Source organism: Thermobia domestica, chromosome 8 (genome assembly GCF_964235325.1).
Source record: "Thermobia domestica chromosome 8, izTheDome1.hap1.1, whole genome shotgun sequence".
Classification (NCBI taxonomy): Eukaryota; Metazoa; Arthropoda; class Insecta; order Zygentoma; family Lepismatidae; genus Thermobia; species Thermobia domestica.
The window spans coordinates 7818967-7844290 of record NC_137461.1 but is presented as its reverse complement, the minus strand read 5'-3'; the positions used below and the strand labels follow the sequence as shown (position 1 = coordinate 7844290).

Sequence of the window (25324 nt, the reverse complement as noted above, 5' to 3'; positions counted from 1 at the left end):
CATATCTCGAAATTTCATGAGCTCAAACCATAAACTGAGCGATTAAGAAACTAGTGAATGTTGTTTGCTGTTGGACAGTCACGAACATTAATAAATGGAGGCTGAAGCCATTGTTTCTTATGGCTCCAACCTCCATTTATTAATGTTCGTGACTGTACAAGTACTTTAGAGTATCAAATCAATTAAATAAACCCTTAAGTAGGAAGTAATAGCTGTATAGGTTTTCAGTTGGTGTGAAGAGTTAAAGTGGAAGTTAGATTTTTTGGAGACTGAATTCATATAAGAAACAGTTTCTAGCTCTCATACAATTATTATGGTAAGGTATAACCATCATAGGTCAATTACCGCAACTGCGATGCTTCCATGTTCGACGGCCTTCCGCGAACCTGTTTGTCTTCACGTACGATATTTCTGTATTTATATCATCCATCAATCGTATCCTCCTTTGCCATCTCGCTCTCTTTCTGCTACCATACTCTTCGTCACGTCCCTTATGATAACGAAGTATCACAACCAGTTTCTCTTCCTCTTCTTAATAGTATGAGGGATCTAGTATCAAAACCTACCATATCCATTTCTTTTTTTTTTTTTAACTTTTTGAGAAAAAGCGAAAAACATGTGGTCGGTCTGTTATAATCAGCGACATTAATTTTGTTCTTTCAACAATGAATTCTGTTGATAGTTACCTACAAAAATGTTCGCACGCACAAAATCCAGCTCTGAACACTAATGCTTTTTTTAGACAATATACGTAGGATATAGTAGTGGAAGTAAAAAGTAGATATTGAAGGTTTTGATACAAGACCCCTCATATCTACCTCGTAAAATTGTTATTTTTATCCTCACTATTTCTAACACTTTATCATTCGTTTTCCACTCTAGCATGTTAATTCTCGTCATTCCTCTCTACATCCACACTTTTAAAGCCTCCAAATGTTTTTCATCAATTTTCCGTAACGTCTATGTTTCTGCCCCATGCAACACAATACTTCTACGAAGTATTTTATGAGTCCTTTTCTCAACTCTTTATTCAAGGCACTACAAAATAGACTTTTCTTCCTCCTAAGGGCTTCTTCCGTTATTTCTATCGTTACTTTTGTTTCACGTTTGCACGTCATATCATCAGTAATAACGATATCCATGCATTGATAAGCTGAACTGGCCAGGGAAGGAGGGAGAGATCATTGCCGGGGCCCTTTCCAGTATATATATATATATATATATATATATATATATATATATATATATATATATATATATATATATATATTGAATAATATGAAATTGAGATAAAAATTGTCTGCTGTGTTGGAACATAAGTTACTCGTTGTAGTTTGTCCCATTTTCAGAGTTCCGTGGCCCCCAGTATTGAATATAGTCGCGTGGTCCCATTATTCGGATGAAACTAACAGGATTATGAAGTCCTGTTGGGGCCCTTTGTTTATGGTCTAGTAAGAATATATTTCAAAAATATAAAGAACGGGGCCGCAGCATAATACTGTCTAAATGCGTATATCTGAACCATTAAAGCCGAAAATAGTTCTGCTAGGGCTCTTTTTAGTCGTTTGACAAGTTATTTGAACACCATAAAGAAACAGAACAGGTCCCAGCCTGAAGTCCCATTGCCACACCTAAATGAAACTGACAGCTTGATGAAGAATATTCTTCTCCCCTCCTTGATCGCATGAAATTAATAAGATGCAATTTTATATTCTTTGTAAGGATCCTATATGCTACATGGGATGGGAAGATGGGGCCCTCTAAGTGAGGCTCCTGCCGGGGCCCTATACCCCTCAGTCCGAGACTGTTGATAAGTAGTCGTCGGTTCTGGGTTCTCCCTCGTGCTTCAATGTTTGACACCAACCGATTGGATCCAATCGTCATACTTATCTTTCTAACATTCATGTTCATCCCATATTCTTCATAGCCATTTCTAAAATTTTCTAACATGTTGTCGATTTTGTTTTCAAATTCGGGAAAAAGCGCTATATCTGCAAACCGTATACACTTAATCATTTTATCCCCTATCGAAATTCCGTATTCGTCAAGTGTACCCTCTTAACTATCTCTTCTAGATAGATATTAAATAATCATTGCAAGAGATAACATCCATGTTGAACTACTTTCTAAGTGTACTCTCCGCAGTACTTTCCTCTTCTATTCTAGCATTTATTTAATGGTCGATATTTGAGCTCTTTATGATTCCGATTGTTCCATTGGAACCTAATCTTCTTTAGAACTCCGAACACTTCCCAATTCACGCGGTCAAAGCCATTTCTATACCAATAAACGCAACATACATCTCTCTTTTTTTTCTATAAACCGTTTGCCCATCACCCTTTTAATATAATTGCATCTCTTGTGCCCTTACCTCTCCTCAACCCAAACTGTCCCTTCGGAACTTTTTTATTTGTTCTTCCAAACAACACATTGTTCAGTATTAAAAGCAAACATTTTTCTACAAATATGGGACTAATAGGTCTATAATCCACACATTTCCCCGGGTTTCCGTACTTAGCTATTGGTATCATTATTTCCATTAGGACTTAGCCATTGGTAGTCCTCAGGAAGTATTTTGACACTCTCCAGTTTCATATACTTTATTGCAGGGTCGGAGAATTCTTTGTTGCCCTTGTCCCCCTCCATGTATCGGACCGTTATCCTCGAGAAGCGTGTGGAGCTAAAAGGACGCCTTCATTATTGATTCATATATCACCCCTCATTTGCATGTCTCAGTCAAGAATACCGTTACCGGACTCGCGAGTGATTGGTGGGAGTCTTGGGAAATGAATGGTCATCGGACGTCTTCCTCCATCTGGATGGATGTGCACCCACCGCGGCCTGCTGTTCTAAGCGTCCTGCGTTTGTGTTGCCCGAAGTCCAAATCTCTAAGTATAAAAAAATACAAGAAAAACGCCAAAACATAAAAAACTAAATTAATTTACGAAAAGGAAAATTCGAAATTTTGTTCTATTTTGGGCTGTTAAGTTCTATCTTTTTGTTCGCCAGGTCGTTTTTTTGTTCAATTGTTTTCGTTCGAAAGGGCCACGTATTTCTTTCAACGCCAGTGGTTTTGTTGGATCTCCATTTCCCTTGACCACATCGGATTCACGCTGATCTTACAGCGAGGGCGTGCTTAAGGGATAGGAGCGGAGTAGTTGTAAGTTCTCCTCGCAAGCGTCTCGATGTGAAATTGCGGCGTTCACACAATTTTCTATTTATAGATAAATATTTAATACCAACTGTTTATGGGTACTGCAACTCTAACCTGGTGTTCTGGCCCACCTTTACCAAGTATCATGATACCTGTAGCCTGTAGACGCCAGTAATGCGAGGGCTGCTCTTTGCGCACATTGTGTTGAGGTTCGTCATGGTGCATAATCCTGTACAGCTACCAAGCTCTTTTGTACTAATTGAAGGGGCAAGCATTCTTCTTGGTCTGGGGTCTGTGCAGCTTTCAAACGTGACAAACGTATTAAAGATATAATGGTTGTTGAAAAGATCTCTGCTGTCGATGCTAAGTGACGCTTAAAGGTAAGCATTCCTTCCTCGCTTTTGGGTCCTTTTGCTACTACTGCAGCTAATTCTTGTAAACCTGTACAAATCCAGACGTATCAAGGTTAAATCGATACTGATCTTCTTCCGACAAAAGTCCAGAAATTCCGACCTAATCGCATTGCTAATCTCCACCCACATTTCGTCACTGGCCTAAAACTTAGCCAGCATATACACCGTCTCAGTGATATGGTTCTTTCCCCGAAAAGACCAAAATCTACACCTGTTCGTAATCCTTCAGTTTCTTTGAAATCTGATGAAGTGGTTGATTATCTAACCAATACTGAGTGGATGGTACGTAACTCTTGGGGAAAGGCCTAATTTCAAGAGCTAATTCCTGACTACTTTTTCATTTTTTTTGTTATTGTTTATATTTTATATGGTTCAAAGAATTTCGACAGATTAGCAGCATTATCTAATGAGGCAAGACGAACAAAATTAAAAGAGAAAATTTCTAAATTAGAATTCTTCTTTACACGTCTTTCCTTGATTTCAGCACACTCGGCCTTTTACCTACTACGTACCTCATTGTCCATGCCAAGGCTGCTATACTTTCTTCGCTGTGCTCCATCTTGGCGGGATGCTGATCCTCTGGAATGCTATGACACCTTAAAAGCCGCTCAGAAATCTATCCTGAATTGCTCACTCAACAATAACTCTTGGTTGCAGGCGTCCCTCCCTGTTAACCACGGAGGTCTCGGCATTCGCCGCGCCATGGACCTGGCTATTTCATCCTTTCTGTTTTCATTCTATGGCGCTAAGCCGTTGATCGAAACAATTCTCCAACAAGATCTTAGCCTTGTAACGGATTTGGATGTCAACGACAGCATTTCAAAGTGGTCATTTATCGTGGGATCAGATCCTCCTGATCTTGATAAGAGAGGATTACAATCCTCTTGGGACAATCCCATTATAAATCATCACTTTTCTTCTCTACTTCAGTCATCCGATAACGCAGAAGACAAGGACAGACTCCTAGCTACATCATCTCCTGAAGCATGCGCTTGGCTCCATGCTATCCCATCACCTTCTTTAGGACTGCATCTTCCCAATGACAGTTTTCGAATTCCAGTGCACTGCGTTTGGGAGCAGATGTTTGCGAGCAACACAGATGTTCTGCCTGTAGAAGTGTCGTAAACAAGAAGGGCCTTCACGGACTCTCCTGTGCCAATAGTGCGGATAGACATTCACGCAACTCCAGTGTGAATGACATCATCATGAGGGCACTAATTTCAGCAGGCGTTCCTTCTATACGCGAACTGTTGGGATGAAGTCGTGCAGATGATAAGAGGCCAGATGGTATGACCCTAATACCATGGAAGAAAGAAAATGCACTGTTATGGGATTTTACTTGTTCCGATACCTTCGCCTCATGAAATCTACATTCTTCTTCAGCACAAGCTGGCAACGTGGCTGCTCGCCGTGAAAGAGAAAAACGCAAAAAGTACAGCAATTTACTTGACAAATATCATTTTGTCACTACAGCTATCGAATCAGGTGGTTCCTGGGGTTCCGAAGGTCTTAACTTTATAAAAGAAGTCATGAACCTCATTTATTTATCGTCCTGAGACGCTAGGGCAACCTCTTTCCTACTGCAACGCATCAGTATGGCAGTACAAAGAGGGAACGTTGCATCAGTTTTAGAAACGCTACCATTTGGTAGGGAACTGGATGAGATCTTTTTTCTGTAATCATCTCAGTGAAAATTTGAAAGTGCTGTTGTTTTAAAGTTTCTCGACAATTGTTAATCATTTTAAATTAACCTATATATGTTTTTTTTGTAATTATGTTCATTTGCTTATTCTTTTATACACTCACCGGACAAAAAATTAGTCATCCCCCAAAAATTCGTGAACAGCAGTAATTAATAGCGTGTAACACCACCTCTGGTTTTGATAACCGCCGGGATTCGGTTTGGAAGCGAGTCCACAAGGCTTTGTAGGTATGTCACATCCAGTTGAAGCCACTCGTTTAGGATTTGATCGCGCAAATCCGCCAAACTGCGTGGATGCCGATTTCGGCGTTTTACCCGCTGTTCCAACATGTCCCACAGATTCGCGATGGGGTTTGGTGATTTCGCAGGCCAATCTAGATGGAAGAGGGTTGGGGAGTGTTCATCATACCACGCACAAATTGTTCCATCTCTATGAACTTTGCTGTTGTCGTCTTGAAAAATAGGAATCTCCACAGCATACTCATTATGAAGATGTTGACTGAAAGGCAACACTTGCTCATCCAGAATGTTCAAATACACATGCTGGTTCATTGTAGTGGTGACCTCAGTAAGTGGGCCCAATTCATGATAAGAAAAACACCCCCAAAAACATCACAGACCCACCTCCGGTTTGAACATGCATTTGCACACATTCAGGATGAAATGCTACATGTGGCCTTCGGTGCACTCGACGACGTACGTCATTGGAATACAAGCAAAAACGTGATTCGTCAGACCACATTACCTTCCGCCAGTCAGCTACTGTCCACGTTTGGTGATTTCTGGCCCATTGAAGACGCGCAGCTTTTATGTGCCTGTTTGAGCAATGGCCCTTGCGAGGTGTCCGACTCCAAATGTTCAATGCATGCAGTTCCCGTCGTAATGTTCTTTCGCTAACAGGTTGGAATGGACCTGCATTCACTGTCTGCAGCAATTACTGTCGGGTTTGGAACCGATTTTCATACACAAGCCGCGAAACGCGTCTCCGGTCCCTTTCAGTCATGATCTTCTTCCGACCACGATTCTGGCGCCATGTTTCGTGGCCACGTGTATGACACCACCGCTTGTACACGCGTTGAACAGTTCGCTGCGAAACACCAACAAATCCAGCAACTTCCCTCACCATATGGCCATGGGCACGGCCAAACACGATTGCCCCTTTTTGCCACTCTGTTACATCGTTACTTTTACCCATTTTGACGGACACTGTCCACTTGCAACACACTTGTCTCACTGACTGAAGCTGCCTTATGGTTCCGTAGAGGCAGTGCGCGCACAGTTGTGCACGTGACTCGACTGCTGCGCCATCTGTACAGGCTTTACGATTCATCTCTCCTTCTGCACAAGGGTGACTAATTTTTTGTCCAGTGAGTGTATATCGCAACAATTGATCCGTAGATAATGTCAATTTCCAATATTATTGTTCTCATAGTCTATATTTCTACACATATATTGTTAAATTGTCTTGCATTGTTAAATTTGTCTACATGCTTGTGTTGAATAATAGCTTAATTTTTTAAAAAAAAATTGTACATTATATTTAATGGAAATCACAGTGTATATTCCAATTGTTGTATTATTTTGAAGCAAATTTTCTTAGGAGTTCAATGAACAAACTGGTTATGACTTATGATGTCACACCTAAGTAAAATGATCATTTAAAATGATCTATATAGCTTCACATTTGTTACAACACCTTACGTATTATAAACGTCTATTTCAGCGGTCTACTTTTGATATTATCATATATCCTACATTTCCTCTATTTTATTTATATCAATAAATGTGAAAATTGTTTATGGTTTATATTTTTAAAATTTCATCACATTGATCATTACAAGGACAAATAGCCTCCATGTTAACGTCCATCTTAACCTCAATGAATCAATCCATATGTCGATATCATTTAGTAGTTCGATTTTGCTTAGCATTTCGGTGAAGATTTGTATTTCTGCTTTGGGCATTGTTCGGTATTTTGGCTTTTCGGTACATAAATATTTCTCAGCGTTAAAAAATTATGAAAAGTTGGTATCTGTATCCCTTGGATAATATCCTAATCTGGAAACTAGAGACAGATGATCAAACCGCCACGACTTTAAGAGCCTGACATAGGCCTACTAATAATAATACGAAATTTACCCTTTTTATTTTGCTTGTTTTTGATAAGTGAAAGGAGATAATGAAATTCAGCTTACCAAAATCATAAAAAAATGTTATTCTACAAAAGAAAATATGAACCGGAAGATTTTTAAGTGTTGCCATCCAGTTAATTAAAGTGTTGCCTGGATAACATTTGTCCCAAAATCTAAGATATGGCAGCGACTAGAGAAACGAACTCAACTTCATTTGATTACGTATCATGTGGTTTTGGTATTTTGTGAACTACTTTTTAAATAATATTATTCTTTAATTTTAATAACCGTATGTTGAAACTTACAAACTAAATACATTATTCACGCCGCTTACGTGAACATAGAACTTTTGCGCAGCTAACTGCTGGAAATTGTGCAGACCAAGAGCTATGACCTCACAAGCAGAAGAGCAGATTTTAGATTCTGTGAGGGATAGTACTACGTGCAGCACAAGAGGATTAGGTCGGCAACTACGTACAGATATGCGTGTATATCGTCGATCAAATCGATATACAGATCAATTGCAATGAGTGCAGTCTTTATCAGCTGCCGATCATCTTCCGCGACTACTCTTTTGCTAGTGGGACCTCTAGGTGTGTGCCGTTAATCTTGTCTTTCCATTGCAGTAGTATTTACAGATGATGCTTAGTTCACACGAGAAGGCATCTTCAATTACCATAATGTACATATTTGGGCGCACGATAATCCTCTTGCGATCAGTCCCAGAAGACAGCAACAACAGTCTACTCTCAATGTGTGAGCGGTCACTTTACTAGGGTCACACATAATTCTGCATAAGGTGACGGGAAACACCCATCAAGAGTTCCTGGAAATACACCTTCCGGATGTATTGGATAACTTGCCCCTGGCTCTGCGTCCATTTGTGCATTTCATGTATGACGGAGCCCCCCCCCTCGTTTCTGTATCACGGTGCAAGAGTATCCGAATGTTGTATTTCATGATACATAATACATGTAAGGGTATGAATTAGCAATTGTTTGGCCTCCACAATCATCAGATATACATCCTCTGCATTACTATTTGTGGGAGCTTATAAAGTATTTGGTGTACAGTACGAGTCTGCTGTGGATACTGTGGAAACTCCGTATTCGTATAGACTCAGGTTGCCAGAGAATATGGAACACCTTTAGAGCTAAGAGTGCGTTCGTGCCTCCATGCGGCGACACGTTGAAGCTTGCATTCTCGCAGAAGGTGGACATTTTAAACATTTTAAACATAAGGTACTATGTCTGCGTTTAATTCTATGAAATTTCAAATAAATATGTGCATCGATTTATTCACTCTGATGACGTAGAACATTTTGTGTTCGTGGTTGTAACGCCCGTATTATGCGTTTCTCTTCCGAGTTTTGGTTCTGATGAGCAAGTGTGGTTGTGCTTTAGTCACTTTCCCATTTGCAGTATTGCTGTACTTCAACATTCAGGAAATTAACCTTTAAACGCTAACCAGGAATTTGAACGAAATCTTAGACTTTAACGTTAAGGATCCTGGTGACCTCTCTCATTATCATAGAGTCATATTTAATACATCATTGGAAAGCACAAATTCCAATCATGTAACATTTGTGCAATTTCCTCCATATTCGTAGAAGAAATCTTGTATGGAGTCACTCTAAAAATAAATATAATTTCCTTCGAAAACTGAGACTGAAAAAAAATGAAAATCCTGATGCAAAAAAAAAAAAAATCAAAGACAAAAACACGTAGTTACCCTTTCCGTCCTCAGTGGTACTCTCACATACATGAAACTTTTATCCTTCTGAACACGTTGATACCAAAATTATCTTCGTAGTTTATTTAAGAACTGAGCTATTGAGGTTTAAATTGAGTCACATTGAGGGGTGATCAAAATGTGACTATTTTACACCGTGAAGCGGCTTAATGGTCGTAACTCTGTAACGATGCATTTCCCGACATATGATCATGTGAAGATTTTTTACTTTACCCATAAGGAATGCATCCCTGAAATTTTGCCGTACCTTTTTGTTATACCATATATATATATATATATATATATATATATATATATATATATATATATAAATATATATATCAAATATGTGTGTGTGTGTTTGTGTATGTTCCTTTCTTAAATGACGTATATAAATACAAACATTTTATAAAGTATTTTTACTGAAGAAATTACCATGGGAAAATAATAGAAATATATAGAGAAAAAGTTCTAAGTTACGTACAATAATTGTAAAACATATTCTCACCATCATTGATCTATCGCTCATTAACATGTTTCAGCAGTCATCAGTTTCACTAAGTTGCCATGATAGAAGCATTATACTATAAAGATTTCTGAAAAGTTGAATGCACAAACAATAATGAAATCTACAAATATTGTAGTTTACCTTTATGCCCTTATCTAATCAATTAATACACCATAGTTAATTAAATTTAAATCTTTTCCAACAGGTAATGATCTTAGACGAGCCTACTACAGGCATTGATCCTGATTTTAAGAGAACTATCTGGGACTTGTTACTGGTAAAATAAAATTTATTAACTTTTTTGATTAGCTTTTAAACACAAGAAGTATAACGTTTCTGATTCCGATACCGCGTGACTCGTGTTTAATTAGGCTTGAGCACAAACGAAACATGTTTTAACTTTTCTGATTAGCTTTTAAACATACGAAGAAGTATAACGTTTCTGTGTCCGATACCGCGTGACTCGTGTTTAATTAAGCTTGAGCACAAACAAAACAGTTTTTTAAAATTATCGTCCAGTTTTTTTATTCTTATTATTCCAGCTGTGTTTCTACCTTTTTTCTATTACTTAATAAAGCATCACTTTCTTTACAATATGCATTCATTTTGATATATGTTCCTATGAATGTTGTTGACTAAAAGTACCTAGTTCTGTCCTACCCATTTTATAATATTCTTGTTCATTACACTATCCTTCCAGTTTGTGCTTTCCATCTCCATGGACATCACATTTCGAATCTCTCTACATATTTTGTCGAGAGTTCTTCAAAGGTAATTGTGTTCCAGCCATACAGTCCAATAGGATATGATCAGCTTTATTCTTTCACCGTTTTAAACCAAACTGAGCTCTTCTTGTTGAATGCCTCTTTGACTACGCAAATCTTGAACTTTGATACAATAAGGATCCTCCGCCAAAATATTTCCTACATTACAGCGTGATTCAAAATGATGTGAACGATAGGGAAACGTTCTATAATTGATAATACTCTATCAACAATGACATCTCTACGGAAATACGTTCAGTATTATCCTCAAGGTTTGTTTGGAACGAGCGTAGTAGTTTAAAATTTACCCGCTAGGTGGAAGAGTGATGAGTTCCAAGATGGCTGCCTATAGTGCAGAAAGAGCATTTTGCGTTTTACAGTTTCACGTTTGTAGGTCTGTTGTTAGTGTTCAACGCGAGTTTCTACAAAATTTCATAAAGATCCACCATCAAAAACCATCCACCATATGACAAATTCAAGAGAACGGATGCATTTCTAAAGAAAAATCGCCCGGTAGGCCGTCCACTTCTGAGGCAGATGTCGAAAGGGTCCGAACCAGTTTTCAACGCAGCCCACAAACGTCAACAAGGAGAGTTAGCAAAGAGCTTCAAATGCCTCAAACAATTGTTTGGCGTGTAGTGCGTAAACATTTAAAGACGTATCCGTATCGAGTGCAGTTGTTACAACACTTAACACCTAATGACCACACGTGCCGCAAGACATTTTGTGAGTCTTTTCAAGAGTTTTGCAATGTTGGTGGTGAGTTTTGGTGAAACTTTGTTTCACGGATGAGGCTACGTTCCATGTGACAGGAAGAGTGAATAAACAAAATGTTCGTATTTGACGAACTGAGAAGCCTCACCAAATCGGTGAAATTGTGCGTGATTCACCGAAGACGAATGTGTTTTGTGCAATTCCATCTTCAAAAGTTTATTGTTCGTACTTCTTTGATGAAGGAACTGTGACTGTACAAACATTTCTAGAAATGCTTACTGCGTGGCTTATGCTACAGCTCGAACATGAGAGTGAAAATTTCATCTATCAATTGGATGGAGCTCCATGTCACTTTCGTCACAATGTCAGAAATTTCCTCAACAACAGACTGACACACCGCTGGATTGGGCGGTCAGGTAAAAATGATCAGCAGCTTCTACCTTGGCCACCAAGATCACCGGACTTAACCGGCTGCGATTTTTTTCTGTGGAACATCTAAAAGACATTGTCTACAAACCCCTTGTACCCCAAGATGTGAATGAACCGAAAGAGCGCATCACTGCTGCAGTGCAAACTGTTGATGCAAACATGTTGAATCGGGTCTGGGCGGAATTGTAATACCAAATAGATGTGTGCAGATGTATGCAGGGTAACAAAGGGGGCCCACATAGAACATATGTGATGCACTATTTTTTTTTATCACAAAAACTTGGAGAGTTTAACATTTACCTGTAAGATTTGAAAAATGAAATGAAATTTTTGAGTTTTACGTCCCACGGTTATGCCGGTTAGGCTAAAGAAGACGGTGATGATGAGAGATGAATGAAATGGTGGAATGAAGAAAGTGGGAGGAAACGGGAGAACCCCTAGAAAAACCCACGCACACGGTGTTTGTCCACCACAAAGTTCACTTGGCGGGGGCAGGGATTGAACCCGGGACCCCAAGCACCAGAGGTGAACGCTCTACCACTGAGCCACCGCGGCCCCTGTAAGATTTGAAGCTATTTGGATGATTAGTAAAGAAGTCATAAGGAGTTGTAATCGTTCACATCATTTTGAATCACGCTGTATAAAATAATCAACCTCTTCTAGTTCTATTTGATCTACACGGATGCATAACCTTCTTTATTACGTCATAATCTCGTAACTTTAAAGTTTCGGATGCTCATTTCCATTCCATACTTTCTTGCAAGGTCACCTATTATGTACTCCATTTCCTGTAGTCCTTGATCGGGTCTATACACAATAAAATTAGATTCGTGTATCTCACCTTCTTAATCATCTACCATCCGATCTCACGAAATTTCGAACTTCCTTTAAAATTTCATTTAATAAGCTTTCCCTGTAAACTTCAGATAATAGTAGTAAAGTGGAGCATTCTTATCTGACTCATATCCTAATCTCATTATGATCCATCCCTCATAGCTTCAGACGCGACGTCTGTTTAGTTATATAAATCTCGAATGTGTGGAGCATACCTCCAATTTACCCCAATTTAAAAGACAAATTCCGACCAAAGCATATATTAACTAATAAATAATAGCGTTACAGTTTCGGCAAATTAACTTTGCCTTCATCAGACACATTATGAAATACAATTTCTAAGATTACAGCTTATATACTTCTTAAAATGAGAGGAGGTCATTTCATAAACCAATCATATTCGTCCTTTCCTTTTTAACAATTTTAATTAATACATACGCAACTTTTAATGATCAACTTTCACTTAAAAGCTAAACTTTTAATTGGCACACTTGTGTATTCTTAATGAATAACTTTCACTTTTGAAATACATAAATCTTTTATTTGTCTATCCGCTGTTCAATACATCTGTTTTCACCGTTTTTTCCTCTTTATGTTTTATCCAATATCTTCCTCCATGCATCATGTATATTTAGTCCGCTATTCCAATTCATAAGTTTCTCACTTACTTCCTTTCGTATGCATTCTGCCTTTTTCCATTCTGCCTCTTACCCCAATTTGTTGAAATGTTTTCATATTATTGGCTGTTTTAAGCCCACAGAAAACAGTTTCCAAAGCTGAAACTCTTCTGTTACGTTAAAAACTACTTCTCACATTATTGTCGTCAACCCACTAACATAGGTCTCAGTGTGGTTTCCATTCCCTAACCGAAATTAGTTTTCCCTTAATATCTTCTCATCTTAGTTTCCAGCCTATGATTCAGCTTATGCAATGGTATAACAATGTATATTCTTCTCTATTTTACGTCTCCCTCGATTTTGTATCATCCAACGTGTATTTAACCTCTTTCGGCTTATTGCACGCCAGTCGAGTAGTAAAATATTATCCCTTTTTGAGGTAAGTGTTGCACTTTCAGTGAAACAGCTACTACTTCCTTACTATTTATCATGGGATCATGGTTCCTATCTCATTTTTTCAGAATGGAGCATCCTTTCAAACGGTAACACTCGCTTGTCTATAACATACAGTAAAAATTGGAAAATCGGGCAAAACCGGAAGTTTTTTCGAAAACAAATTCAAAACGTTTGCGCTTCTCTGATCCGGACATGGGTTCACGTAGGGATCTCAAAATGTCTTGAAAAACAGATGTACACAATGCGTGTACGAAACTTCAATCTTGAATCTTGAAACCAAAGAGCGAATAAAATTTTGAAAGTCTGAAGGTGACCCATTTTATAATATATATACACACCGTGTAACATAAATGCATGTCAAAAAGTAACGAGGAAATTGTGGACATCCAAACAAGAAAAAATGATCCTATAAACAAGGGTCCGATGTCGCTTCGTTTCCGAGATACAGGGTATTCAAATATCGAGTCTCCCAAATGGCTCACTATGGGAAAGTGAATGGAAATATTCAATATTACAGTAATAATACAATCAAGTGGAATTTTGAATATTTAAATACATTTGTACAAACATTCAGAATGAAGCTATTCAACATTTGAGGTTATTGGGTTGTCAGTGTTGCCAACCTGGTACAAAGTGTTATGTTTTCAAATTGCACTAAACGTCCACACATTAGAATATGATTGCTGATATCAAAACGTTCCTAAACATTGGGCAATGTCTTCCGAAGTTTATGTGTGGTATAAACGAAAGCTCTGTCCTCCATCGAATAGCTATCTCAATTATTTATCTTGGGAGACATGCAATAGTTGCGATCTATGAACTGTCATTTACTATTGTGAGCCGCTAATTGACTTCACACTTGGACGTCTTGTCTTTCTAAACCGAAGCGGAAGGAAAGTGTTGATGTCAGAAATCATATGCTAACGTGCGGACGTCTAGTGCTATTTGAAAACCTAACACTTTGTACCAGGTTGGCAACATTGACAATTCAATAACCTCAACTGTTGATTAGTTTCATTGTCTATGTTAATGTAAATTTATCTGCACAGGCATAATTCCATTTGATTGTATTATTCCTGTAATATTGAACATTTGCATTCACTTTCCCATAGTGAACCATTAGATGGACTCGATATTTGAACACCCTGTATATCGGAAACGAAGCAGCATTGGACCCATGTTTATGGGAACATTTTTACATATTTAGATGTCCGAAATTACTTCGTCACTTTTGGAAATGCATTTATATTACACCCTGTATATATATTCTAAAATTTGACTCCATTATTACAATTTGGCCGAGGGTCATAGTTCAATAGTTTTTTCTTGAGTATAATGCGCCATTTTTAACAGTCCTACTTACATAGCCTTATCATACACCTGAAGTAGGAAATTCGGGAGAAACCGGATTGTTTTCTGAAAAAATCGTCTCTCGGAATAGTTGCGTCCCTCGCGCCCGAGTCCGGGTTCACATATTCATTTTTTTCAAATGAGAAACATTGAGAGGATCACACAATATATATGCAAAATTTCAATCTGATATCTTGAAAACTAAGGTCGTGATTTAAAAAAAAATGTCTTAAGAAAAAATATCAAGTCCCAACTTGGTGCTGCCAAGTTGACTATCCAGTTCCAAAACACACTTGGAGTATTCCTTGGTTCATACTTGATTTGGCGAATGAAAGCCGCCTTTAATACATGTTATAGGACAAAATAACCGATCAAAGACAACGTTAAGCTATGATAACAAACGTTATGATAACTCCTAGGAAAAATTTATGCAAAACTCATTTTATGGTGTATGTTAAGTTTCTTTCTTACTATGAATGTTCCATGTTGATATTCTCTACTATTCTTCAGATGTTTTATTTTCTACAAAATTTAATGCAATTGAAAAATTAAATTATTTCCTGAAAATGTAGGTGTGGCATATATACCAGTTTTCCCGATATCATGAATACCCTATAACGAATGTTAATTTGTAATATGTAACACACACGAAATGTAACATTATGTTTGTTTAAGTATTCAGTGTCTGTGTATCATGAAAGTGAAGTGGCAAGGCATCATTTTGAAAACAAAGATATTCGGAAAAAATGCGATCATGTTACTTAAATCTAATATTCAAAATTCAAGATTGACTTAATTTGAAAGCAGGATATTTGAGCGTTATCTTTAGTATGTCTTGGCGGAAACTGAATAAATTCATATCCAGTTTTGGTCCATTTTAATAAGTTTTAGCAATTCTTGATTCATATGTATAAAGTCAGAAATTACTGTCTTATGCACGTATGTAGTGAAGAATACCCACAAATTTAGTACAGTCGTTTTGAAACCTTCATGATAAATAGACTATATTCTAACCAAAGTCCATTGTGTGAATGCCTAATATATGAAAGTATGTTCGCTTATCATGGTTATCAATCAAACATCTCGTGTATAACTGTGGTTCATTGTACAATTTTAGTGTATGCCACGAACCGAGACAAAACACAGTTTTCTAAGTACAAACATGTAGAATTTCACGCGACAAAACAGCAGTTTGAAGATACTTTTTGATAAAAACCTCCAATTTCCCATTGTGCTCAACCTTGAATATAATGACGAAATTTACCTTCTGACTTCACATAAAATTTAATTGATATAAATGTCATTCACAGAAATACCCGTCCAATCGCTTGTCTGGAAATGGTAAAAGTATTCTCTTAAAAATATTAATTGATATTGGTAATTTTGTAGCATAGAACACACAAATACATATCAGCAGATCATATACTGGTTGGAAACAAATATCGATGTAGTTTGTGTGTGTTTGTTGTTGTGTGTGTTTGTGTATGTATTAAACATATTGTATCTGTGTAGATATATCTTCTTGTGTAAAGCTGGAACATGTGAAAGTAATTTGAAAACCATTGTAAATGAATTCATTGCTGTGCCTTTCCCGAATCGATCGAAGTACCTCTTGTAAAGCACTAATATGAATGGCTGTACCGACTCCAGAACATAACTTGCGGCCGGATCTTTGCAAAATGTAAACAAATACTTTAGGATCGGCTTAGAGGTTTTAAACATCATTTTATACCGTATTTTCATCCGCGAGAAGACAATAGCCTTTGGCATACTGTATCTTATTTACGTAAGAGTTTAATTAAATACAAAGTAAAGTATATTGAATTAGTAGCTTTGAATAGATCATAAATCATTGATGTTTAGATTGAAAGTGGGTTTATGTTCAGGAGATGTACTATATAACGTGGACATGAATACAATTTGTATTATTTATTCCAAAGAAAATTACCATCCTTATAGAGGATGCACCTCGATACCCACTCCCATAGTATCAATCCAAGAAAATTTTGAAAATGTGAAATTACATATTCTTAAGAAGGGAATTTAATATTTTGTTAAAAAGAAAATGAAACAAATCACCTGTTGTTACTAATGACTTTTTTGCAGCAAGAGAGATCTCGAAAGACGATCCTAGTAACCACTCATCATATGGAAGAAGCTGAAATCTTAGGCGATAGAGTTGCTATTATGACTTATGGTAATTTACATTGTTACGGAACACAGATGTTCTTGAAACAACTATATGGTAAGTATTTACTAGATGAAGCAAAGTTAAGAAGGTATTTGAGGTTAAAAACGAACATTTTATTGCGTTAAATTCGAATTTAGTGAATATAGTTGTACTACCTGTAAAATTATATCAGGAATATTTAATTTATGTCATTAAAATTATTGAACAAATGTTTAGGATCATCTGTAATTTACAACACTTGCAACGGTAGTGGGTGGGTTCAGCTCACTTTTATGATTCACAGTCACGTCTCGAAATTACTATCACCCATTTTAAGATCTACGGTTCCGAAATTCTGTTCATAGTTCGGTGGGCCAAAACAGTAACGGTAGTTGGATGGGTTCTGGTTCCATAGTGGGATCGATAGCGTACGCCCATGCTCGGGAAGACAAATCTGTAACGGGATTATATTAGATCCTGTTACTATTTTAAGTTTGAAGGTGTCTGTCCCTGTTCGGGAAGACAAATTTGCAACGGTACTGGGTTTGTTTCAGCTGTTCGGACGTGTATCCGGGCTAAAATGTAGTGGTTAGCATAGGTCATTTCACAGAAAATATCATTTTTACATTTCTTACCAATATGTATTCAGGCAAGTAAAAGATTTTTACACTTCTTATTCACTTACCTTAAATTACCAGCCCACAGTATGTATAATGTTTCGCTTACGTGACATCAGAATACAAAGCATGCCAGTGTCAGTATTAAAGATAATTACGTAAACATTATTCTGACAAACACCTTTATATTCTCAACCCAACTGTACTCGTATAAAAATTTTTTTTTCTATTATCAATCATATTTTTGGGATGAACGAAAGAATGAAATGCATTTATTTTCTAATATATTTGAAACTATATGGGTGCTTTAACAGCACAATATAATACTTACTGCGTACTTTATTATGCAAGATATAATAATAAAAATAGTTGCACTTGTTCCAAGAATATAACATGAATCGAAACTTTGTCAACGCTACTTTTTTTATGTTAACTTTTTGATCAGCTCAATTTTGAATAATAGTAATAGTATCAATAGCCCAACAACGACGTGCCGGCATAAGAATTACTAGTAATAATAACATTTGACACGCACTTTTATTTTAATTTCATACTTCAAATTAGATCTTAGCACTGCGCACACTTTCACACGTAATTAAGGATTGAGAAGGAGGGGTTATTGAGTAGACTCGTTCATCTTCATTTGCGAGCTCAAAGTTCTCTTGCAATATTGATTTTTATAATCACGCACACTTCTATTAAAATATATATTGAATTATCAGTACCTTTCGTTCTTCTAGACAAACGTGACAGCATGGTTTGGCATTCCTAGGCAAGTTTCCACAAAGCAATGTTTTATATAATATTATATTCACCAATTATGTACTATCACTTCGAAATTTTGGGCAAAACAGCATTAGTGTACAGTTTTTTAAACAAAATTAAGATATATCTTTCCGTAGATTTACAACTACTTAAGTATTATTAACTCGATCTTTGTCCTTCTTCCATGGTGGCGGCGATCACATGCTCTTCCTTTCACGGGCAAGTCACTAATGTTAGTACTCTTCCGCCAGTACTAAAACATGCTTATTCATTTTATATAATAAAGGAAAATCGTCAATACGGCTTAATACATGTATTCTTTAATTTATAATTGTTCTTCATTAATCTGGCAAAGTTTTACTGCACAAAACACTAAAATGAGTAAGGATTCGTTACCTAAAATAGTTATTGGTTACATCGAGATATTTTGTCCACCGTATACAGCACCGCACTCTCTTTGTTCGGAGAGCGTGAGAAATTCACGCTCACTGCAGTTTCTTTGCAGAGTGTTACCGAAAATGATATCTTGCCTCGAACCAAAGTTCTGAGTTACAAATCAGTTGCCTCATTCCACACGGGATCGGGATTTCTGGAAAATTATGAACGACAAAATAAGAAGGGGGCGATATACTTATACACTATGATTACGATGGCAAGTGTACAAAATATGAATACGAGAAAAGAATAAAAATTGGTGCTGTGTATTAAATCAACTACACTATTTAATGTCACTGTCTAAATGACTGGTACAAGAGATACTTGAAGATATTTTCCAAGATGAGAAAATAACAATTCAGGAAGCAAAAGACCGTCACACAAGCAGAGACGGAAATATGCACACACTTTGATTCACACATGTAGATAATATAATATAAATAAAATAAAGAGTTTGTTTGTCTTTCTGTCTTCTTGTGTGCGGCCTGGCGTCCAAACGAGTGGACCTAGAGCTACCAAGTTTTGGTGACGGATACCGTAGTCCTGGCCCCAGACCAAGGCGAATCGTTTTGTTTTCAAAATTCGAACCAGGGATGTCTCAGGGGTTTCATTCATCTGGACATAGAGACTAGGACAAAATTACCGATATTAGTGTCAAATATATATATCGCGATAGTTGAGATTAATGGCAAAACTCCGATCGCATTAGCTTCCAAATTCATCCCATTCGGCTGTGGGTCATAGGTCACCCGGTGGAAACATTTACAAATAACCCAAAATGACTGATATTAGTGTCAAATCCATAGTTTTCGCGGTCTCTGAGATAAATGGTGATACTCTCACTTCCATAACGATGACTTTCAAATTCAGCTACCATTGAATGCGGTGCGGGGGCCACCTGCGAAGGAGGTTACCGAGGCAGGTAAAAATATTCCAAAATGACCGATATTAGTGTGAAATCCATTGTTTTCGCGGTCACTGAGACGAATGGTGAAACTCCTACAGGCGTTAACTTCCAAATACAACCCACATGCGAAAATGGGTATTATAGCTAGTACATAATATAGAGTATCCAATATACAATGCAAACCGGAGTTTGGGATAGTACAACATTTGAACCTGAAGTGAACATGAATAATGGTTATACCAAAATGAAACCTTGTGTATGCATATATTTTTAAACTAGGAAGCAATGATTGAAGTACACAAGGAACCACACAGTGTTGCCAGATGTTACCGAAAGTGTAAATCATTTTTCTTTGCAAAACATGTAAATTGACTCATAACTCATACGCATGGATGTTCTGTCGTTAATTTTCAGTTTGTTTAGTTCGAGTAGCTTGGAAACTATGGAGCAGAAAAAAGAATTTTTCATTTCCACGGATAACTAATCGGATGAGGCCTCTGTAAGAGTAACTACGGAAATTGTAGTTTTCATAAATTAACACTCTGAATTGGCAACCCTGTTGATGTTTCAGTGCATCAAAAGGTGTGCCAAGGGTCTGTCTACATTTTGCAATTCTTGAAAACAATGAAAACAAACTTTGAAATTATCATGATAAAACTTTTATTTACATGCACCCGACAACATTGCTATTAATTTCTATGGAGCTATTTAAAGCAAGAGGTATACAAGAACAATTCTCGAACTATTCAAGACCTGGAAACGAAGATTCGCAGTGCCATTGAGAACATTAACACTTCTAATCTTCGTAAAGTAACTGCCAACCTGATAAAGCATATGACAAGTGTTTGAATCAAAACAGAGGACACTCGCAGTGTCCGCTGTAGAGCTGGTAACTCATTTCTGATAGTAGCAGTGTTGCTGAGTGTATGTAAGTAAACGTTTTATCATGATAATTTCAAAGTTTGTTTTTCATTGTTTTTAGAACTTGCATAACGTAGACAGATCCTTAACACATCTTTTGATGCACTGAAATATCAGCATATACTAATTAATATGGTATGTAAAGAAGGATATTAACATGTTTTAGTATGTAATTTTATGAACTGAACTCGTTTAAAAGTTCTGGAAGTCGTCATCTCAAGTTGCGGGTAGCCATCTTTGGTACACTATAATTATAGTACCATTCTCAGCTATGTTATTGAGTATGCACATTTGCGAGAACAACTCCGTGATAGACTGTTTCCCATTCAGTTACTCCTACTCATCGATATGATTGTTTGTGCATTTTATAGAAGTTTGTACCAATGTGATTATCCTCAACATTTTACACATAAGAAATAGTTCGTCCTTGATCTCACTCAAGTTACATTCTCCCATTAATCAAAACTTAGTCTTTGGGAAAGCTTTGAAGCAACGATAAGCTAAAATCACTACAAAATACAATTTAGTCGATAAAGGCAATGATAATTAAAAGTTTTATGAGAAAGAATACTTTCAAAGACGATAGCCTTAACAATAAGTATCTGGATCGCAGTAATATAATACTTATCAAAATGGTAATGTAAAATCCTTCAATGCTTTACTTCTTTATATGGCATGACACATTGCTGCAAATGTCTTGTCCTTTCATTACCAATTTACCAAGCTATTGAAACATTCAAAGCTTATAATGCAAACAATATCATTGTGATCTTGTCATATTTATACATTCTTTTCTGTGACTGGTTAGATATTTACCGATTCAGTTTTTTAAAAAAGCAATTACCTTCAACATTCATCTTCTTGATATTGCTTTGGACAATACGAGATAAGAAGATTTAAATCTAAACACGTTAATCTGTATCAAGGAATATGCAGGATCATATTTAGTTGGCTGGATGTGAGTTTACTGAATAAATAATATTGTTCACTACATAAATGTTAAGCAAATTTATCCTCGTTGAAGCGCATCTATTCTAGTTACGGGTCACTAAATTGTTTTAAGGAATTAGGAGATCTTGCTTGCATATAAGAAAATACCAGTTTTAACTGTAGAAAGTAGTGAACTTACCAGTGTAGCTTAACTATAATTAGGCAAGCTACAATACTGTGCAGAAAAGTCCTAGCAATGATAACTACTTGGTCTATATTTTAGGAGATTTAAAACTCTTTTTGTTTCTCATTTAACTAATTCACCAGGGATAATAACTTATACCCGGAGTTCTTTATGTATCTCAACTTATTTCGGAAAAAAATCAACAGAAATTGTTAATTAATATTAAATTTCTTTATAGTAAACGTCATTCAAATTATGTGGGTAGAACTACTAGTTCTATCTGTGGTGCTCATATTTAGTTGATTGAGATAGTCACACTAAATAACATTTAATATTAACGTTGAAGGTGTGATTCCATTAGATTAAAATCTAGTTCATTGCTTCAAAAGGGGTTTCACTTTATCTTAAAGTTGAAGTAATAACTTTAACATTTTGTTTACGCGCGTCAAGTTTGGTCCTAGTTTAAAGTACAGGATGGAGAACTACCTTGATGAACAAATAATAGAATAGTTTGTGCTATCATGGCTTCAACAAAAATCATAATAAGATAAAATTTATGATTACTCGCATGCATATTTCGCACATCAATCTTAATTTAGTAGGCCTCAATTCATCACTATTCCAGAGTTAATAACTATAAAGACTTCTTGAATGACACATATAACTCTAGCAATTAAGTATTGCATACCCGTTTGTAAGAATAAGCTACGTGTTCTAGCTTTGATAAATTTAGTTTTTGCTAACTACAATAGTTAAGTTTCTAGCTGCTTTGTTAAGTGCTCAATTCAAACGATATTTTGTAGTATTGTCTCACGTCAGTAGGACAATAATTGCAGTAATTTGAAAGAACTCTGATATTGAATCTACGTAGACAAATACAAAGTTTAAAAACAAACACATTCTTAGTTGTAACTGTTTAGCGACACAAACTTTTTCCCATATATTTTTAATATAAATTATACAATATTTTTGATAACAAAAGAAAATTACATGCCTCATTCTTTCAATTTCATGATGAATTTCTATTTTAAAATACCAACGTTTTGACAATCAAAACTTGTAAAATAGAAATATTGTGTAATGAAAAATGTTTCTTTCTTAACTATTTGATTAAAGAAATAAGGATTTTACCTATTTTCGATTAAGAAAATCAAAGTCAAATCCAGAATCCTTGATTGATAAATTTATACTCAAAACCTTCAATGTATAATCAGAAAAGTAATTTTTAACTTCTATTATGACAAAAATGAGAAGCAATCTTTACCAATACGAGACTTTCACTTCTTTCACTGTCTTACTTTAATATTTGTTGTAGCTGAGGAGGACCTTTCTTGTTTCCATCTCTATTACATAGAAAGCATCTATAATAATGTTGTTATTTTTCATGCGGAAGCCCTGCATGAAGGAAGTTATCGCCAACCTTAAATTTCAAGTTGCAATACTTTTTTTTCTGAGAACGTTTACTGTAATTTATTTTTTTTTCAACAGGTGCTGGCTATGCATTTACTTTCCATAAAACAGAAGGAACCAAAGTTGACAAAATATCAGAAGTTATCCTTACAATGATCCCTAATGCTTTAATTAAAGATGACACTGACTCTCACGTTAAGTATATCATTCCGATGGAAGAATGCAGTGTCTTCCCAACGCTTCTGGAGAATTTGGAAAATAGGGAAACTGAACTAAAATATGCTTACCTTGGAATTACTGTATCAACTCTTCATGATATTTTCTTAACGTAAGAATACTAACATTTTAAACTTTTTTTACTAGTATCATGCACTTTCCTCACTTTATTGCCTTTTGTCTTCACTTTCTTGTTAAGATAGTTTGAGAAAATTTTTCAAGCTATATTTGAATACAACATGCACTTATTGCACAACTCACATTTAGTAAAGACAAGTGCAAAGTATTAATTTAAAAAAAGCAGAATGTTTCAGTACGTGTAAGGTAAAAATTGACACTGTTTACATAACACTTCCATATCTTGTTCAAGAGTTATAATATGAACCTTGAGGAAAGTGCAATGTGTGTTAGATAAGTAAACAGACAGGGAACACTGTACATACATCTACAGAGTTGCTGTCTCAATCTTCACAAGGCAACAGCCTTAACTCCTGGCGTCGACTCAGTACAAGCTTTAACTCTTCCACATGCTACATACATGACTCTTAAGAGCATTTGAAGTGAAGTATTTTTGAATAGATTTAGGTTAAGCAATGTTGTGCAACCGCATTTTAGGTAAAATTTGGCGAATCCGCTACTGAAACTTATGGAAAATTGAAAAGAGCTAATAGAGAACATCTACTATTTGTAAAATGAATGTTCAGATGACACGAGTAATTTTTGGAAATACAAGAACAAATGGAGGCTTTGCTCGTAGGTCTCTAGTTAAGTCAGATCAAAGATTAACACAGATTCAAGAGTTAAATGAGACATGAGTTTTAATGGGTTTACCGACAACCTGATTTGAACACAACATTTCGTTGTGAAAAACAATAAACGTCAAGATGGTTCCAAGGAACCTCAGAAGAAAGTAGATAGCAAACTAGATGAATATTCTTGATGTTGCGGATCATCATTAGAGGGAACCAGAATTCTTTAGTAGCGTTATTAGAGGTGATGAATCGTTGATTTTTCTTCATGATCCCAGGAAAATTGAGAGTAGCGAACTACAAATTGTCCATGCCCGAAGGTAGCGAGAATGAGCATATTCGAAATCAAATTGATATGCTTTTGTTCTTCTTGCTCTTTTCATGTTTAAAGGAGGATAATCCAAAAAGCATTTTGTGCATCTAGGACAAACTCCCAATTAAATTTGTTATCAGTAAGTTCTGAAAACACTCAGGACAAATATAGTAAATACAACATTATTTTAAACTTAGATTATAATATCTATATGACTATAGGTGTTGTTATTCTATAACATTCCTTAGTTTTCACTCTTGCACACAATTAGAATTGTAGTAGAAAATACAAATATCAAATTATCAATTAATTAACAAATAAGCCGGTATAAATTTAATTTGGGATTCTAAGAATATTATTACTTTAATGCATAAAACAAATCTATATACATAAAATTATCATTGTCTTTGTTAGCTATAACGCGTTGTATTATTTAGCCATTTGACGAATTACCTTTGTACTAATTTTTCACAGTACGTCATATTTCCCTAGAAATGAAAGAATATCACGAAAATGATTATTTTACAGCTAAATCCAAGTTATTTTAGAATTGAAGGGCTTGGTGTCAGAAGGGCCTATCTCACAATTTAATTTTGTGATTTGGAGAGAAATGCAGTTTTAATGTGGAAAATATCTAAGTAAAATAGGCATTTCAGTTTGTAGGAGTAGATACAGACCACCATTGCATATCCTACAATTAATTTAGTCCAATGATTAACACTAGGTGACACTAGCTTACACTTCGACCACAAAAATAATGTTTCACAGAGGAATGGGATACACTTTTCTTCCACCAAGTCCTTCAATTAATAAAATAATGAATTAATTATATGAATACACTTATAGAATTATTATAGATTTTTACGATACTCTTCGCTCAGTTCTATCAAAAAGTAAACTTAT

General features: G+C 36.0%; 1 protein-coding gene across 4 annotated transcripts in view; it reads left to right on the top strand.

Moving 5' to 3' along the window:
- Positions 1–25324, top strand: part of LOC145692671 (phospholipid-transporting ATPase ABCA3-like) — a 354108-nt gene that overhangs the window by 122658 nt on the left and 206126 nt on the right. For 3 of the 4 annotated variants that reach the window (XM_081768051.1, XM_081768048.1, XM_081768049.1), the window contains 3 exons: positions 9846–9917; positions 16911–17049; positions 23222–23471. In XM_081768051.1, coding sequence (XP_081624177.1) covers positions 9846–9917; positions 16911–17049; positions 23222–23471 — 461 coding nt within the window. The remainder of the gene's footprint in view (positions 1–9845; positions 9918–16910; positions 17050–23221; positions 23472–25324) is intronic. The other variant, XM_081768050.1, reaches the window with a different exon arrangement.